The 14,455-nt window shown below is 36.3% G+C and overlaps 2 protein-coding genes across 2 annotated transcripts in view; one reads left to right on the top strand and one right to left on the bottom strand.

The window, feature by feature from the left end:
- Positions 1 to 14,455, bottom strand: part of LOC133336309 (uncharacterized) — a 424,576-nt gene that overhangs the window by 321,309 nt on the left and 88,812 nt on the right. The gene's annotated exons all lie outside the window — the stretch shown is intronic.
- Positions 1,869 to 12,287, top strand: LOC133336305 (vigilin). The gene is made up of 5 exons (XM_061544588.1): positions 1,869 to 1,941; positions 7,411 to 7,496; positions 7,591 to 7,856; positions 8,614 to 11,817; positions 11,917 to 12,287. The coding sequence occupies exons 2-5, from the start codon at positions 7,466 to 7,468 to the stop codon at positions 12,283 to 12,285; spliced, it is 3,870 nt and encodes a 1,289-aa protein (XP_061400572.1). The 5' UTR covers positions 1,869 to 1,941; positions 7,411 to 7,465; the 3' UTR covers positions 12,286 to 12,287.

Below are 14,455 nucleotides of genomic sequence, written 5' to 3'. Positions count from 1 at the left end.
CATACGCTGCAGATTTTCATTTGTAGTGCTGCTGCTGCTGGTGATACCAACGTGCAGTCAGTCATAATCTGTCTTTTTGCCCACAAACACCAAATCAACAACCACGACAACGACTACTACGACGAAAGTCCACACACAATACGATGAAAAACACGTTTTTTGCTTTATTTTCTAGTTCACATTTTTTTGGTATTTGTGTTGAGTTTTTCTTGTGGTGTTTCTTTTTCTTAATTTTTTAAGGAAAATATCTTGTATTTTTCACCACCATTTTGTTTTGTTTTAATTCTTAATTATTACATGGCGGTACACACACGCATCATTAGATGAGAGATGTGTGTGATGTGTAAACTTACAAAATGTTATTAACCACAAATCAACCTGGCATGGCGCGGCACAAAATAAGTGCAAAATATGCATATTAAGAAAATATAGAATCCAATTCCAAAGCATTTTAATGGAATTGAAAATTCTTCTTGCATTCTCCCATATAGTTTTGCTCTTTACTTTTTTTGTTTTGTGGCATTTCCTACTTAATTGTAATGTTTGCTGCTGCATATATGCTGTTGACGTTGGCGTCCGCAGCGAACGCAGCAGCATGAAGTAGTCGAAGTCATTTACTTTGAATTACACATGATCGAGTGGTCGTTGTCGTTCGGTCGGGTGGTCGGTGTGTGTGATGTGGTGTGTAGTGTACATGTGCATGAATGCGTGCGTGTACGAGCACGATGAGAGTTGTAGCTGTGTGTTTGTGTTCACGTACTACTATTTGTAATGAATGGTTGTGCTCTGCCACGACTGTTGCTCAGTCAGTCACCAGTTAGCGTGGTTTTATATTTGTCGGGATCGGTATCGGTGTTGAGAGTTTCTCTCTCTCTCAGTGGTAAATTGTGAATTGTGTTGGAAAACATTACCACAGGTAGGAACAAAAAAGTACGAAAAGGTACCTGAAATTCTACTTCAAATGATAATAAATCATAATTATCGATAAATATTGGCCAATATTTATACCAGTTATTTGCATAAATAATATATGTTATAATTTAAGCGTAAATGTATTCAAGAATAATAAAAAAATCTAATTATTGTTTTGGTACGTTTATGTCAATTCGTACCTTTTGTGAACAAAAAGTACGCTTGTTACAAAATTAAAAATAGCGCAACTCTAATTACTCTCTCAAGAGAGAGAAACTCTCAACACCGATCCCGATCCCGACAAATATAAAACCACACTTACTTCTTACATCTGGCTGGCATGAATTTCCTCTCCTTTGCATCTCGTCTCATCATGCTGGCTGGCTGACTGGTTGCCTAGTGATGATGGATGTGGATGAAGGGGGTTTTCTAGTTTCCTTTCCATCGTTGCTGCTGATATTTCAAAAGAAAATAATACTAGATCTTGCATACTTGGGTTCGTTCCTTTGTTGTGATTTGATTGGTGGGAAGGCCATTTCATACTTCATTGGCTGACTTGCTGGCAGGCGCTGTCACGTCAGTAAAATATTTGCAGTAACTGCCAACGTAGCAGCTGTGCAGCGGCAATCATAACAACAACACAAAAACATAACAGTACACAAATTGTATCTATAAAGTTGGAATTTTTGGACTTTTTTGTTTTGAATAACGTATCTTCCAAGCTCCTTGCTAAGCCTGTGTACTATTTTATTTTTTCTACCCAAGCCAAGACACACACACACACAAATAATGTGACGTGATCAAATAGAATGATGTTTTTTATTTGTCTTTTGATAATACATGTTGCAATCAAGCCAATAACAACAAGTGCCGAAGATCCGTAAATGCAATTCCGCTTTTGTATTTCTTCTTTTTTACATTCAATACTAATTTTGGGCTTATTTATTTAGAATTTAACGCCAAGTTATCAAACTGGATTTTGCTACGGTAGAAAACAAATAGGCCGGATTTATTGGATTTTACAGTACAGTAAGTATTTATGTGAATTATAATATAATATATTAACATCTTTATGTTTTACTTTTTTATAATTATTGTTAAGCGTTAAAAACACCAACCCACCTATCAAAAAAACCAAGTTCCAAAAATAAGTTGTTGGGGATGTGCGAATAGAACCGTAACGAAATTTCATAAATGTTGACATGAATGATAAATGAATCTATGCTGTTTGTTATATTATGGAATGAGGTTATGCTATGGCAAGCGGTATATCACCGCATTGTTTTGTGAAATGACAACTAATATTTTAGGAGAACATTAGAAGCAAAAAGAGTAGCAAATTTTAAATCATAAAGTGAGGTTTTGATCACTGTTTCAGAACATGCAAGTATCTTAAATTAAGCGACATTGATTTAGATTTTCCCTTTATACACTTTTCAAATGTATGTTCGAAAACATACCATATGTCTAAATGTTGAGCGCATCGACGTCTTTAATGGTCCATCCGTAAACAACATGGTGCTGGTTTGTCTGCTTAACTTTTGACATATACTTAGAGGTAAAATGGAAAATCACACGATCTTGGTGGCATATTTTTTCAACAGCCTACAAATCACAACAACAATTTGTTGTTTTCGTATGAAATAAATAAATCGGCAATGTGCTAATGGATTAATAGAATTCATTCGTAATGGAACTATTTTTAAAGATCAGATCACACGTGATCTGTAAAAAAATACTTAAATTTCCTGATTTTGAAAATGAAAATAGATGACCAAAAAATATATTTTTATATACACCTAGAAATATAGAACTCAAAATATCAAATTTCCGTCAACTTGGAACTTGAAAATATTAAAATTTAATAATTAATAATTTTCTATGGAAATTTGTTACCCAATTAGAACTCAACACATATAAAATAACAGATAATTCGATTGCAAAATGTGTCTAAACATTTTGAAAACATCGAAAATACCTATTCCATGGAATTTTCATAAAATTTATCACTTTGTTTAATTTACAAAAATTAATATTGAAAACTTTTCAGCTGAAATTCAAAAATTATATTTTAAAGGGCCCCATACACTATACATCATGCCGTCATGCCGATGAACCCCTTTTTGTATATGTGAGATTGACTAGTGTATGGCAAACTTCAATCACTATTCCAAAAAATCGATTTTTGTCCCAAAAAATGAATTTTGAGTCGTAAATTAAGTTGTTTTTTATTCCGTCACAAATTTATTATTGTTGTACACAAGGTGTATTTAATAAGGTGTAAGTGACAATCATATGGTTTCAAACTTTTTTCTTTATTGTTTGTAAAGCAAATTGTCAAAAAACATTATTACATTTCAAGTTCAAAAATGGTCTTTAAATTTATGTTTTTTTAATAATAAAAATTCAAGTAAACTACATTCATAGAGGCGGACGGAATGGAAACCTAGGCTCAGTTATAACCCCGTTCGCGTATTGGTCCACATATTTTATGTTATGTGTGGAAATCTGTCCAGAAATCCCATCTACTCATAAAATCAAGGAGATTATGTTAGCCTATATTGGAATCGGCCCCTTGTGGTCAACACAATTTCCATGATTTAGTCTTTGGCCGGGGATTTATGCCCTTAAATTTTCTTTATGAAGGCAAGATTTGATGTTGTTTATATTGTAATTTTTTGTTTCAACATTTTTTAAATTTTAAAATTTTTTTAATAACATTTTGAATTAAATTTGAGTCCACAATATAAACAACATCACAAAGAGCCTTGGGCTACATGTGGGTGGCTTAAAATTAATCGCGATCAGGTCTTAAACTTTATTTTTCACTGACCTAAACCCGCCAATAACCCAAGAATACAAAAATTCATTAATTATTCCTCAAAGAATAGTTCTTGACAAAAATAAATTAATAATTGTTTTGGTTTATTTTTGTCAAAAACTTATTGTCAGCATGACAATTTAATTTCTATAACAACAATGTTGTTTTTGTAAAATATTTGTTGTTGTATCTGATGCATACACCTTATTAAATACACCTTGGTTGTACACAAAATTATTTACTGACAACATTCAAAATGAATATTATTCACCAGATTGATAGGGTTTCATTTTCAAAATCAAAACTATTTTGATTTTCTTCATGCATTGTGTGTGTCACACACACATAAATAAACTTTCAAAAAATAACACATACTATGATAAATGCTGTACCGCATGATGTATAGTGTATGGGGCCCTTAATTCGAATTATGTGAATAGTAATTTAGATTATTTCATTCGATATCATTTTATGTTTTCATTAACACAAATGGAGTTATTTAAATTTTAAAATTTTTTTAATAACATTTTGAATTAAATTTGAGTCCTATATGCTATACGTATAACTTTTCCAGTTGTTTTTCAAATCATTTCAGTGTGTGTTAATGTCTAGTGAAATAATTCCCAAAAAAAAAAAAAATATGAAACACTTGTTCTATACTCATTAATAGTGTCGCCTGTGTAACCCATTTTTTCATTGTCGTTGTTATTTCTTTTTGAAATTCCTCAATGAGAGTTTGTGATTTGTTAGCCACATATGTACATATATATATTTTTCTCAAGCGGTTTCTTCTTGTTAAAGAACTTGCTTTTACTTTGCCTACTAGTTGATGCTTGGCTACCGTCTGCTTTTTCCCATATATTCATCCATACTTCTCCTCCCTCCTCCTCTCTCTTAATAAATTGAAACACACGATTTTTGTTCGAAGCAGCAAAAATGTGTGTCAACCAAACGTACGCACGCACACAGACAAAGGAAATCGAGAAATACCAAACATCTATCTATCCATCCATCCGACTGACAACAAGTATTAGTTCTGCTGACTGCGCAAGCAGAGCCTGCCAGTCAGTCAGCCAGCCAGCGTAAGCGTTGCGCGCATTCACACATTCGTTCGGCAAAATGGTTCATATCAGGCCAGTCAGCCAACAAACTAACTATGTTGTTGAGAGTGTTTAGAAGATCAGCGATGCCCAAATAAATCACGAGAGAGCATTCTCTCATACATATTTTACATCATTTTTATTCTATAATAGATTGACAAAATTTCAATGACTATATAATTAATTTTAAGTAGTCGCGATAATATCAAAATTTTATTAAAAAAAATCTAAATAAATTTTACGCCACCAATAAAATTATGACCTATGGATTTGGAAAATGTGAAAACATCAACTCTCAACTCTAATATTGGCATTATTTCCCCTTCAGTCGAATTGAGGAACTTTCCGACTTACGATACCTTCATGACATCCATGGTGGACAACTGTAATGATACGATAATCAGAATATCAAACAGAAGTTACTAGCCGACTGGAGGTTTGCGGAATTAAACAATGGTTTTATTATTGGTTTTTATAAGGTGTATGTTTTTGGAGAGTTTCCAGAAGAGATTGCCCTATAGACCCCATCTTAGAATTTAATGGTTGTTTGGAAAAATATTACGGTTTTCAAAGTTTGCATTGAACCAGACAATCTATTAGCTTGGAATTATTACTAAAATGAACCGGAAGAAGTGGACCAATCTTTCCCATACTCAACCTTGATCTATGTAAGGTAAATATATTAACATAGTATGGAGGGTATATTAATTTTGTCATTCCGTTTGTAACTCATCGAAAAATTCAAGTCCGTCCGTCTGTTGTAATCACGCTATCTTCTGATAGAATTGAGATAGATCGTCAAAATTGTGCATAGAGTCCTCTTTTGTCTGTAGGCAGGTCAAGTTCGAAGATTGGCTATATCGGTCCACGTTTTGGCATAGCCCCCATATAAGTGTACCGCCCAATTTTCGATATTTTTGGGATATTGAGCGCGTTTTTGAACCGATATAACCCCATATAACGGTACCCCCCTATTTACGGTATTTTGGGGGGTTTTAAGTGCGCTTTAAAATCGAATTTAGTACAATGGGTTCTTATTGGTTACCAAATTTCTCCACTAAAAACTATAAATATAGGTAATTTTTTCGGGTAGCCCCCATATAAGGACACCCCAAATTTTCAGCATTTTGGAATTCTTGATCGCGTTTTTCAACCGAATTCTCTGTACGTTGGTATATTGTAGTCGCATAACAAATCTTTCTACCAAAAATTATTAATATTCTTCCCCTTTTTGGGGGTAGTTCCCATAAAACCCCTTCTTATATTAAAATAGTTAGCTGATTAGTCCCGTGTGTAGGGGTTGTCCCCCTATATAGGCGTATTCTACCATAGCATAGAGGATAGTCGTTACTCGAAATAGTCAGTTTTACCCTACAAATTATGGAATTCTAACACGATTTAGCCATCGGTTGTAATCATTCCGTTTTCTTAGGAAATCGTTATAAAAAACTCGAACCTAACGATAATGAAATATATCGGCCAGCATTTTGGCATCTCCCCCATCTAATTATACCTCCTGAAGGAAAGAATTCGAGACACAAAATAAACATATTGGGTTCGAAATTGACATATGTCTATGAATATGAAATGAATATGAAAACTATGCTAGCGTATGGGTTTGTGCATTACTGCTTTAGATTAAGTCAATTTATTTGTTGTTGCTGTTCTACAACACCATAACATAATCGTTATTGTTGTTTGCTTATAGAATATAACAATAATGATGATGTGGTGTATATGGTGTACACGAATGTCGTTTTTCATCCATTCTTAATAACAATAAGACGAAAAACAACAACCATACTAATGGACAGAGACAAATGAGTGACTTTTTCTCCAAAGACACACACACTCTCTCAATGAATAGCGAACTATTGAGTGTGGTGGTGGTTATTGGAAATTGTCAATGAATTGATCTTGCTTGGTGCTGCTGCTGTTCGTCGGCGTTTCAATTACCTTATCAGAGAAAAGTTCATGCAAGGTACAATGTACCAACATAAGTACATACATATTTATGTATTTATATATTTGAAATGTTCCACGCCATCCAAAAACTAGTTATGAAGTAATCTGTCCGTCCATTAACATTATTTAAACAATGATAAGAACAATATTTCATTTTTTTCTCCTTCCAAAGCATCAATTCTTGTGATAACTCCACACACACACATCATATCATTGTGTGTGCGTGTGTGTTTTATTTTATTTCTTATCAGTTTTAGGCCATATCAATAGAAATTTGTTTTTTTTTTTTTTTTTTTTTTTTTGAAAATGATTTCTTTTTGAGATGCTAGTGGTTCTGCTGCCTGCCGGTATGTAGTGTCACTTCGCTGCTGCTGCTGTCGGCACATGTTGATATTTGTTTTTTTTTTCTTTTTCCAACCACATCAACATTTTCTCTCAGATATCAAGTGTTTGTGAATGGCGAAGGTGGTGCGGTGTCATTGTATGTGAGAAATACTTTCTCCCTCAATTTTTTATTATTTATTTTTTGTTTTCTTGAAAATAACAGAAAAAAACTTGTAAAACAAAATCGTATTTAATTTTAATTTGTTTACTTATTTCCTCTTTTTCCAGTGGTACTGTAACGACTTGGAACGAAAAAGGACTTTTCTCTTTCTTTTTTTAAGTAATGCAAGCAGCAGCAATGGAAGAATCTAACGGTAAGTTTAATTGTTGTTGAAAAAGACAATCTATCTCTACTTTTAAAATTTTAATTTAATTTTTTTTATTTCTTTTTCCCTGCCATTTTATTAGCAATCAACGTTGAACAACAACAAGATCAAGAACAACAATCTACTACCACCACCAACAACTATCAAGAGCAAACGGAACAACAGCCACCAGCATCACCAACATCGGTAGCTACACCAACTAGCACCACTAGCGATGGAACCGCCAGCGGTAATGCCGCCTTTAGCTATGATGATTTGTTCCCAGCTTTACCAGCTAATACCTCGGCTCCAGTTGGCAATACCGCCGGTCCACCATGTGTACGCGTAAGCAGCTCAACAAAAACTCATGTAAGTATTAAACCAAACCTAACCACCATTCAGGGCCACAAATAGCCTTACACAAGCTGGAACACCTTTCTTCAGGCAGAATATATAAGCATTAAAATGGTGTCTGTCAATTAGAAATTTCGAAGAGTTGTAATGACAGAAAACCGAAAACAAGAAAATGGAAATTTTTAGGACCATCGATTATGTCATAGAGTGTGAAATCATCGCCGAATTTTGGATTACATTATCAAATAATGTGGGGGTGATGTAATATCATTCCCCTAATACGACTCGATTCCGATAAAGTGACCCTGAAGGTGTCAAATGACCTTAAATATTAATCTCCGAAATCGTGGGCAATCTTGAAGAGTAGAAAATGAAAAAATCTATAAATTGAATGTAAGGACGGGAAATAGGAATGCAACAACGTATCCTGAGAAAATGTTATCACCTCTATAGGCTTCAGTCATGAATCTATTGACGGACAATGAGAGAGACAAAACAAACTAAAAAAAAACTGGATGTCCCGGCAAATATTTACCGGTAATATTCAAGAAAACCATCTCCAAACGACCAGAAAACCTAAACAAATATTTTAATTTAATCCATTTGAATCCCTAAATATCAGTGATAATGATTTCCTTCATAGATTACCGCAATTTATTAGGTTTTAGAATTGGAATGTATTAGATGTCTATGATTAGTTTTATGGGGATTTTCCATTCGTTCGGTATTTTTATTAATTCTCCCCCTTTTTCTCTCCCTTTTCACCATCTAGATTTTACGCTTGGCTGGCGAAGAACGCAAATCAACCGACTCCGAGAAATTCGGCGAAGGCGAATCGAAACGTATTTGCCTTCAAATTTCGAAAGAAACTGGTGCTCAAATTGAAATTTCCAGCGGCAAAGATCATTCGCTCACCTTCCTCATCAAGGCGAAACAAAACGAATTGCTCGATGCTCGTCGTAAAATTCTTATGCATTTCTCGACTCAATCGAGCCGTTCCATTTCCATACCCAAGGATCATCATCGTATCATTTTGGGTAAGGCTGGACAACGTTTGCGTGGAATCGAACAGGCCACGGCCACCAGAATCACCATTCCCAATCAGAATGATGATAGCGATATTATAACTATTGCCGGTACCAAGGAGGATATTGAAAAAGCCGAACAGGAAATTCGTCAATTGTCGGCCGAACAATACAAGAATACGACCGATCGTATTTCGGTACCTAAGATCTATCATCCGTTCATTGTTGGTCCCTACAATGAGAATTTGAACAAGATCATGGAGGAGACGGGTGCCAAGGTCAATGTTCCACCACAGTCGGTGCAAAAGGATGAGATCATCATTAAGGGTGATACCGATGGTGTGGCCGCCGCCAAGGCAAAGGTGGAAGCCATTTACAAGGAAATGGAAAAGAAATGCACCACCGTCAGTGTGGAGGTAGCCAAGGCCCAACATCGTTATGTTATCGGTCCCAAGGGTTCAACCATTGCTGAAATTCTTCAATTCACTGGAGTCTCGGTAGAAATGCCTCCACTCGATTCGCCACTGGAGACCATAACCTTGCGTGGACCCCCCGCAGCCTTGGGCAATGCCCTGACTGTGGTCTACGAAAAGGCCAACTCGGCGAAGTCGGTCGAAATTGACGCTCCCCACTGGATTCACAAGTATGTGATAGGCCGCAAGGGCGCCAACATGAAGAAGCTGGAGGAAGAGTGCCCCAATGTGAACGTCAACTGCCTTGAGGACAAGATTAAGCTGGAGGGTGATCCCGAAAATGTTGACAAGGCAGCTGCCTACCTCAACGACATTGTCAGCAACTATCAGCAAAACTACACCGTTGTTGTGATGCGCGTCAACCCGGCCTATTACAAGCACATCATTGGTAAGGCCGGCGCCAATGTGAATCGCCTCAAGGAGGATCTCAATGTTAACATCAACATCGAAGAACGTGACGGCGAGAACAACATTCGCATCGAAGGTCCCAAGGAGGGCGTTCAGAAGGCTCAACTTGAATTACAAGAAAAAATCGACAAACTGGAAAATGAAAAATCGAAGGATGTCATCATCGATCGTCGCCTTCATCGCCAGATCATCGGCGCCAAGGGCGAGAAGATCCGTGAAGTTAAGGACCGTTACAAGAATGTGATGATCGTGATTCCCACGCCCCAGGAGAACACCGATATCGTTAAACTGCGTGGCCCCAAGGAGGAGGTGGACAAGTGCCACAAGGACCTCCTGAAACTGGTCAAGGAGATCCAGGAGTCGTCGCACTTCGAGGAGGTGCCCATCTTCAAGCAATTCCACAAGTTCATCATTGGCAAGGGTGGTGCTAACATCAAGAAGATCCGTGACGAAACCCAGACCAAGATCGATCTTCCTGCCGAGGGCGATACCAACGAGGTGATTGTCATTACCGGCAAGAAAGAGAACGTTCTTGAGGCCAAGGAACGCATTCAGAAGATCCAGAACGAATTGGCCGACATCGTTACCGAAGAAGTACAAATCTCGCCCAAATACTACAACTCTATCATTGGCACTGGCGGCAAATTAATTTCGTCCATTATGGAAGAGTGCGGCGGTGTCTCAATCAAGTTCCCCACCAGCGAATCGAAGAGCGACAAGGTAACCATCCGCGGTCCCAAAGATGACGTGCTCAAGGCCAAGGCACAGCTCTTGGAATTGGCCAACGAACGCCAGCTGGCTTCCTTCACTGCCGAAGTACGTGCCAAGCAACAACATCACAAGTTCCTCATTGGCAAAAATGGCGCTTCCATTCGTAAAATACGCGATGCCACCAATGCCCGCATTATCTTCCCCGGACCCGACGATGCCGACAAAGAGGTCATCACCATTATTGGCAAGGAGGAGAATGTCAAGCAGGCCAAGGAGCAATTGGAGGCCATTATTAAGGACATCGATTTGGTCACCGAGGGTGAAATCACCGTCGATCCCAAATACCACAAACATTTTGTGGCCAAGCGTGGTGAGATCTTGCATCGCATTACCGAAGAATGCGGTGGTGTTATGATATCATTCCCCAAACACGGTGTCGACTCCGATAAGGTGACTCTGAAGGGTGCCAAGGACTGTATTGAGGCCGCCAAACAACGCATCTCCGAAATCGTGGCCAATCTTGAGGCTCAGGTCACCATTGAAGTAGTCATACCTCAACGCTTGCATCGCACCATTATGGGACTACGTGGCTCAAAGGTCCAACAGGTGACCACCGAACACGATGTACAAATCAAGTTCCCCGATCGCGATGCCACCGAACCCGTTGAGGGCTTGGAGAATGGCACGAATGGCAGCATTGACGGTGTTGCCACCGATGAACCTGTGCGCCAATGTGATATTATTCGCATTACCGGTCCCATTGACAAGTGTAATGCTGCCAAACAGGCTCTCATCGATTTGGTACCCGTCGTCGAAGAGCTAACCGTTCCTTATGATTTGCACCGCACCATCATCGGTCCCAAGGGTGCCAATGTACGCGAATTTATGTCCACCTACGATGTGCACATCGAATTGCCACCCAGCGAAGCTAAATCGGATATTGTCAAGGTATCCGGTACCCCAGCTCATGTGGCCGAGGCCAAGAAGGCATTGGACAAAATGATTGAGGAGTATGAAGCCGATCGTGCCGATCGTGAGCTACGTTCATACGCATTGCAAATCGATGTTGATCCCGAATACCATTCCAAACTGATTGGAAAACGTGGTGCCGTCATTAACAAATTGCGTGCCGATCACAAGGTCAACATATCATTGCCCAAGCGTGGTGATCCCAACCAGAGCACGATCACCATAACCGGCTACCAGGCGAATGCGGAGGCAGCTCGTGACGCCATTATGGAAATTGTTGGTGAAATGCAAAATCTGCACCGTGAAGTGATTGAAATAGATACACGTATACATTCGCATATTATTGGTCAACGTGGTAGAACTATTCGTAAGCTTATTGAAGATTACAAGGTGAGTTGATTGGAGGACTGTTGATCGTACTGCAATTGTAATTGTGAGATGGCGATGGACTAATGAAATTTTTGTTTATTTTTGGTATTTTAATTTCAGGTCGATATTAAATTCCCCTCACCCGAAGAGGCCAAGACAAATCCCGACGCTGTCACCATTATTGGCAAGGAAGAAGATGTGGAAAATGCCAAGGAAGCTATCCTCAATATGGCTGAAGATTATGCACGTGACTATTTAGAAAACTTGCCACCTTCACCTCAACCCCAGACTGTTGGTGCTTTCCTACCCGGTAATAATGCTGAAAATGGATTCATCATTAAGGATGCCCCATGGGAGAAGACAAACCAAGACAAGAAGGGCGGCAAAGCCTCAGCACCAAATACTCAATCCCAAGAAGATTTCCCAGCCGTAGGTGGTGCACCAGTATCAGCAGCTCCCATGACATCCGTTTGGGGTCCCAAAAACTAAAACAACAACAACAACAACTCTAACATCAAACACAAATACAACAACAACAGCAACAAAATACATACGAAGTTGTTTGCGAAAAAGGTGTCAAAATCTGAAAGGTTGTCAAAATATATACATACATACTTAACAATACATACTGTGTAATAATAATACTATCGACTAAATTAATTATATGAAAGGAAGATGAAAAATACAACAACAACAACAAAACGAATGTAAAACAACAGCAACATAGAACCATTAATCGTGTGTGTAACAACTCGAAACTAACGAAGAAAGAAGAAAAACTCAAGTTTTTTTTTCTTCCTCTTTGCAAATTAATCATCATTACCACCTTCCATCTACATTCATTATTATTATTATTGTTCTACTTCTTCGTCGCCGTCGACTGTTTGATCACATTTTAAAATGACATCGAAAACCCACTGAAGAATATTGAAACAAACAGAAAACAAAATCGTATACATAATAACATAAATAAATGGGGAAATATTTGAATTAAATTCAAATAGATCTACTATAAAATGAACACAAAAACAAACACATTGACACTTGTTTCGTGCGCTTCCTTAAAAACAAAAATTAAAAAAATAATAATAAAATTAATAAAAAATCCAATAGTTTTTATAAGCGAAATAAAATTAAAAGAGAAGAACGAAAACCCAACTCAATCCAATGACATGCAAATGTATTTAACAACTGCCACAAAAACAACAAGAAGAAAAAACCCACCATAATCACAATATAAGAGAGAAGCGAAGATTGTCTGGTCTGTCCATCATTTCCGCCACCACCAGTGGCTGATTATTTTTGTCTAGTGATTTTGAGTTTGTGTTTAAAATGTTAGCCCGCATCGTCTGTCTGTCAGTCTGTTAGTTGATAAATATTTTTGCCTTTTGTTGGAGCGATGCTGAGTTTTAAATTTAATTTATATACATATATAATTGTAATAACAATGATGCCAAGTTTACACTTAAAAACAAATACTACACATACACATACAAACATATATCATATAAAATTTATATAAAATAGAAATTGAAACATAAGAGTTTATTAACGAAATCATGATTTTTATATGAAATAAACAAAAAACCTAATATAATAATAAAAAAACACACATATAGTAAAAAAAAGAATGACATACAAAACGTATACAGACTATTATTATTTTTTTCATTTTTTTAATATAATAATTATATTTTTTGTGTCTTTTGTTTTGTCATACTTCTTCTGATGGCATATTAAAAAAAAACAAACATAAAACGAGTATACTTAAAAACAAAAACAGTTTAAAATTTATATACATATGATTTATTAATTAAAACAAAAACAATGCCTTTTTAAATAAAAAAAAACAAATTATAAAAAGTCATCAACAACAACCACCCCATTACAACAAAACAAAAATTACGAATTTCTTTTGAAAATTCAAAACTTTTTTCCTAACTACAACAAACATTTATAAAATAGACAAATTATTATTAAAAAAACGAAAAACAAAAACATTTAACAAAAAACTCCATGCTTTTATTAGTTTAATATTTGTGCAATTTTTTCTTTTGTTTCCAATGTTTTCGAAACCGATTTATTATTTGTATCATCATCTAATGAAAAATTGTACTTTTTTCTTGTAATTTCTAAAACAAACAAACAAAAACAAGCAATTTATTATAATAATATATATTTTTTAATTTAACATTATATATTTTTTGTTTAATCTACCTACTACTACAATTGTGTATTGAGAAGAAAACGTAATTGCATAATTTTTTAAAAAATGAAAAATTTTTACTATTTTTTCAAAAATGAAAATAAAAAACCACAAAAAATGTAAAAACAAATATTTCTGCCTATTTCATTTCAATTACAACAAAGTCGTACGAAAAAGTTGACTCAGCTAGATAATGGAGATATAAAAACAAAAAAAAAAATGTTTAATGTGGTCTATTGAGTATCTGGAATGTTAAATTAGCAATCGACATTACAATATACAATCGAAATCGGTTATAAAAAGGCCAAGGGTCAGAACTTTTTTGGGACATTTGAATTACCGACGTTGCCTAGTCAATACATGCACCTGTAAGTTGAGGGCCTCTGAGAGAACGAAGTACCAAATTCCGGACCAAAATACAGCTAGGACCCCTTCAACATAATAAAAATTGGG

This window comes from Musca vetustissima, unplaced genomic scaffold, assembly GCF_032173495.1.
Source record: "Musca vetustissima isolate MV318-11 ecotype Yass unplaced genomic scaffold, APGP_CSIRO_Mvet_v1 utg2253, whole genome shotgun sequence".
NCBI classification, from domain to species: domain Eukaryota; kingdom Metazoa; phylum Arthropoda; class Insecta; order Diptera; family Muscidae; genus Musca; species Musca vetustissima.
This window is presented reverse-complemented; position numbering and strand designations above follow the sequence as displayed.